Source organism: Taudactylus pleione, unplaced genomic scaffold (assembly GCF_031769625.1).
Source record: "Taudactylus pleione unplaced genomic scaffold, aTauple2 ptg000063l, whole genome shotgun sequence".
In the NCBI taxonomy this organism is placed as follows: Eukaryota; Metazoa; Chordata; class Amphibia; order Anura; family Myobatrachidae; genus Taudactylus; species Taudactylus pleione.
In genome coordinates this window covers 544646-550208 of record NW_028284465.1, presented here as the reverse complement: position 1 = coordinate 550208, position 5563 = coordinate 544646, and the positions used below count along the sequence as shown (strand labels likewise).

At 33.4% G+C, this 5563-nt stretch overlaps 1 protein-coding gene across 1 annotated transcript; it reads right to left on the bottom strand.

Moving 5' to 3' along the window:
- Positions 1–2981: 2981 nt before the first annotated feature.
- LOC148534817 (taste receptor type 2 member 40-like) lies at positions 2982–3902 on the bottom strand. Its single transcript, XM_088465674.1, has one exon. The coding sequence runs from the start codon at positions 3900–3902 to the stop codon at positions 2982–2984; it is 921 nt and encodes a 306-aa protein (XP_088321800.1).
- Positions 3903–5563: the final 1661 nt, after the last annotated feature.

Here is a 5563-nt window from a genome sequence, read left to right as displayed (position 1 = left end):
CCATACAACTGTAATAATACTCATACAGTACATCATGGGAACCAAACAACTGTAATATTACTCATCCATTATGGGAACCATACACCTGTAATATTACTCGTACATCATGGGAACCAAACAACTGTAATATTACTCATACAATATGGGAACCAAACACCTGTAATATTAATAATACAATATGGGAACGAAACAACTGTAATATTACTCATACATTATGGGAACCAAACAACTGTAATATTACTCATACATTAATCAAACAACTATAATATTACTCCTACATTACGGGAACCATACACCTGTAATATTACTCCTACATTATGGGAACCATACACCTGTAATATTACCAAACAACTGTGATATTAATAATACAATATGGGAAGCAAATTACTATGATATTAATAATACAATATGGGAAGCAAATGACTGTAATATTAATAATACAATATGGGAACCAAACAACTGTAATATTACTCATACTTTATGGGAACCAAACAACTGTAATATTACTCATACATCATGGGAACCAAACAACTGTAATATTACTCATACAATATGGGAACCAAACAACTGTAATATTACTCATACATTAATGGAACCAAACAACTGTAATATTACACCTACATTATGGGAACCATACAACTGTAATAATACTCATACAGTACATCATGGGAACCAAACAACTGTAATATTACTCATCCATTATGGGAACCATACACCTGTAATATTACTCGTACATCATGGGAACCAAACAACTGTAATATTACTCATACAATATGGGAACCAAACACCTGTAATATTAATAATACAATATGGGAACGAAACAACTGTAATATTACTCATACATTATGGGAACCAAACAACTGTAATATTACTCATACATTAATCAAACAACTATAATATTACTCCTACATTACGGGAACCATACACCTGTAATATTACTCCTACATTATGGGAACCATACACCTGTAATATTACCAAACAACTGTGATATTAATAATACAATATGGGAAGCAAATTACTATGATATTAATAATACAATATGGGAAGCAAATGACTGTAATATTAATAATACAATATGGGAACCAAACAACTGTAATATTACTCATACTTTATGGGAACCAAACAACTGTAATATTACTCATACATCATGGGAACCAAACAACTGTAATATTACTCATACAATATGGGAACCAAACACCTGTATTATTAATAATACAATATGGGAACGAAACAACTGTAATATTACTCATACAATATGGGAACCAAACAACTGTAATATTACTCATACATTATGGGAACCAAACAACTATGATATTAATAATACAATATGGGAACCAAACAACTGTAATGTTACTCTTACATTATGGTAACCATACAACTGTAATATTACTCATACATTATGGGTACCAAACAACTGTGATATTAATAATACAATATGGGAACCAAACAACTGTAATATTACTGATACATTATGGGAACCATACAACTGTAATATTACTCATTCATTATGGGAACCATACAACTGTAATATTACTCATACATTAATGGAACCAAACAACTGTAATATTAATAATACAATATGGGAACCAAACAACTGTAATATTACTGATACATTATGGGAACCATACAACTGTAATATTACTCATACATTATGGGAACCATACAACTGTAATATTACTCATACATTATGGGAACCATACAACTGTAATATTACTCATACATTATGGGAACCAAACAACTGTAATATTAATAATACAATATGGGAACCAAACAACTGCAATATTACTTTGGTAGTAAAATAGAAAAAAAATTGTCACATTTCTTAACAATTTTTTTATTTGTTAAAAAAAAAACATTCACAGATTAAAAGACAAAAACTAACAATAAATTACACTAAAAACCCAGAAATGAATATACATAAAAATATATATTTTAAAGAACCAAGGTTTTATTATTGAAGATTATTGTTTATCACAGGCTTTCCTGAGACTGGAAATTGCTTTAAATGAAGCCTCAGTATTAATTAGCCAAGCACAGTGAGACTCAGCTTATCAGGTTAGTTTAAAATCCTTAAAGTGAGATCACATGCAAACATCTGATTACTACAACTATCACAGAGAAAATATAACTTACTATTTACACTGTTCCATAATGACCTAGACTTATTCCAATATGCAGATCAGTATTTCAGAGTATCCCTATATGTACAAATTAAAAAGCAATTTCACATATTACAAACCTGGTAACATATGAGCTACTATTTCATCACATTTCCATGAATTATTCACCTCATCAGCGCTTGGCAGTGAGATTTCACGTGTTTTGTGACAAATAATTGGCCATATGTAATCCCTACACCAGTGACAGCCGTCATTTGAGCTATATTAGTAGAATATCTACTGAAGATGTAAAAGGCCAATGCAACAATTATAAACATAATGTTGTCTGAAAGGAACTTTGCATTGCCATGAAACAGCTACTTCTGCTGCAAATTCTATGCGTGAAATTTTAGCTTATCAATATAGTAACAATACAACATAGAAATTGTTATAAAACATGACACATGAATAGATATATAGAGCAAAATATTTTACAAGTCATCTCAAAATTAAATTTTACTTTGATCCCACTATTACCTGTATACTAGGCATTCTTCTGAAAAGTTCAATATTCCTATCAAAAGGTTAACAACGATCTTCTCCACTGGCAGCTGAAAATGTGAAGCCAAATATAACAGTGACAGCAACAAAATGACCTATAATGTCCGGTACTATAACACAATATATAAAGCTGCCATTATTTTTGAGCTCCTAGTCCAAAACTTTGATTTACTTAAAGATAATCTTTTGATACTTATGTAATTTATTTTAGTACAGTAGACAGGCTGGAGCACGGAAATTGTCACTGTACAGTTACAGCCCCAGTGTGCTGCCTGCTTACTGCTCAAATAGGGACCAGTACAGATTCCTTTATAAAATGTGTTACTTAAGAATGACTTTCCTTGTGCAACTCAGAGCAGCAACAAAGGAGCGTTTCAGATTTCCATTACTGACTATTAACATTATTGAGTGCAGACTTGAGTAGGAAATACAGCAAACACGGCAGAGGTGACGGAATACCGGATTTTGGAGTTGCACAGCTAAAGGCATCAAGTTGGAACCTATAAAAAACAGGGCATAAAGGAACAGAAAAGATATCATATTTACAATGGCCCTGATGTGGGCGACAAGGTGAGGTCTTTTGAATCCTGAATCTTTCATGCTCATATTTCTGGTGTGTTTCAGGAGTGATGCAATGAGAAGGGAAATGGCCGTACAGAATATAATGATCGGTATAAAGGATCCTGCAAGTTTGAAGAGCGTGAGATTGACGCTATATAATTGCACAATTATGTTTCCATCATTAGAACCAGATATGTATTGGGTAGAATTCATGTAATGTAGCAAGTTTAAGACCCATCCACATGGCAGACTGGAAAGGAAAGACACCAACAGTGAGGTCAGGAGCAGCCAGGGGACCATCCTGGAGATGTTCATCTTAAGTCTCATGAATAATCTGTTGCTGTAGTTTGTGATCTTCACGCAGTAGAAGACACAGAGCACGGTGCCCCACCACAGGCTGCAGGTCTCCGTAAATATGATTGCAGTGATAATATAATTTACAAATGTATTAACTGTAATTCTGAACATGGCATCTTGTACTACATTATGGTACATCCAGAAAATGAGACAAAATATCCGCACTGTTCCCAGACTGGTCATGATAACGTCAGTGGTTAGGCGAGTTTGACCCTTCCACCACCAGGAGCAGTTTTTAGCCACTATAAATGTATTGAGAAATAATCCGATGACTATCAAAAGCCAAGTGAGAGATGATAAAGAAATGATAGTTGCATAATCCATCTTTTCTTCTTCAGAATCCTGCGCTTCAGCCAGGTGATCCGAGTTCTTCAATACCGACCAGCGCTGTACTTGTTACTTGTGTACTCAGGAGGAGACAGGCGGCTCTGTGACATGTAAATGACACGAAGCTAACATTAAACATAGAATTGCTGTTAGTTTTGCATAATATTTGGCTAACGATCCCCAAGTAACCAAATCATCCAGACTACATGTAAATATCAGTTGTGTTACTTATGAGCAGTGAGACATTTATACTTTTGCAAAATCCCCAGATAATTTTGAGTAATAGCCATGATACGTGAGTGAACAGGGCTGTGCTTTCCGGTTCAGTATATTGGCTTTTAAAATACTTAATCTTGTCTATACCGTCAATACCCTGTTTATGGTAAATCAAATTAGACAGTGAATGAAGTTTCAATGCAACAAACATGCTGCATGTAAATTTATTCCATGTATTTATATAGCACCAGCATAGTCTGTTACGCTTTACAATTGGGAGCAAAACAGTAATAAAATGAGACTGGGTAATAACAGAGAGACATAAAAGTAAGAGCTCCCTGCTCGCATGCTTTCACTCTATAGGGAAATAGGCATGGACACACAAGGATAGGTGCTGCCTATTACATATCGGTCCAGCGAGAATGCAGAGGCTCTTGGTGGGCTGTATGCTCTGGATGCATGCTTTATCGGGTAAAAGTCTAAACTCCTCTCAGTCGTTTAATACGACTTTAATTACGAATTAACAATATTCACTTCCAATCACTATTATGAGCAATATATGCTTTGATACAAGATTAATAACAAATATACAATACACCTTTTCAATGCATTATTTAATACACAATGTACACTTAAATACAGTATTTATAATCAATATTCAGTACATGTTACAATACATTATATATATTTCACAATATACGGCACACTTCAATACAAGTCTTATAATATTTTAGAAATGTATAACTCAATGGCTAAAAAAAAATGTATATAACTGCCTATACCTGCAGTTCCTAGATATAGTTAGAGAATAAGGATAAAATAACTATGTATAAAGATACACTATATGGTTCTCACTTTGCAGCTTTAGCAATCAAATACTACAAAACTAACCACAAAATTATGTTTGAAGTCAGTGGTTAAGCGAAGAAAATCTATGACGTGTAAATTAGAGCTGGGATCAACTATTCAACAATAAAATATACACGGTATAATCATGTTAACAAATAATACATTTTGTAGCTAAACTATCCAGGGTGAGTTCCCCATCTTGTCGAAACATAAAAGTTGCCCAAACATTTTTCATATATCACCAATGACAATGACCAAAAGACAGAATCACATCCAAGTATGCAGGAAAATTGTACCCTGATTGCCACTAGGAAGCCTGGAGAGCTAAACATCAAAAATAATAAGGCATAAAATACTCATCTCACTGCCACAAATTTTATAGAGATTGTTAGATCCTTATTAATAACTACAAATGAACTGCAGGTAGATAAATGTGTACACGAAATGTGTCAGTGGAAGATTTTTCAAATCAATTCTTCAAATTCCAAATTATTTAATTTTGTAGTGTGTCCTAACAACAACTCATAAAGAGGTAACAGTCACATTTAGATGTCCTTCCACTGTCATTAATCAATTAAATGACAATATTTTTC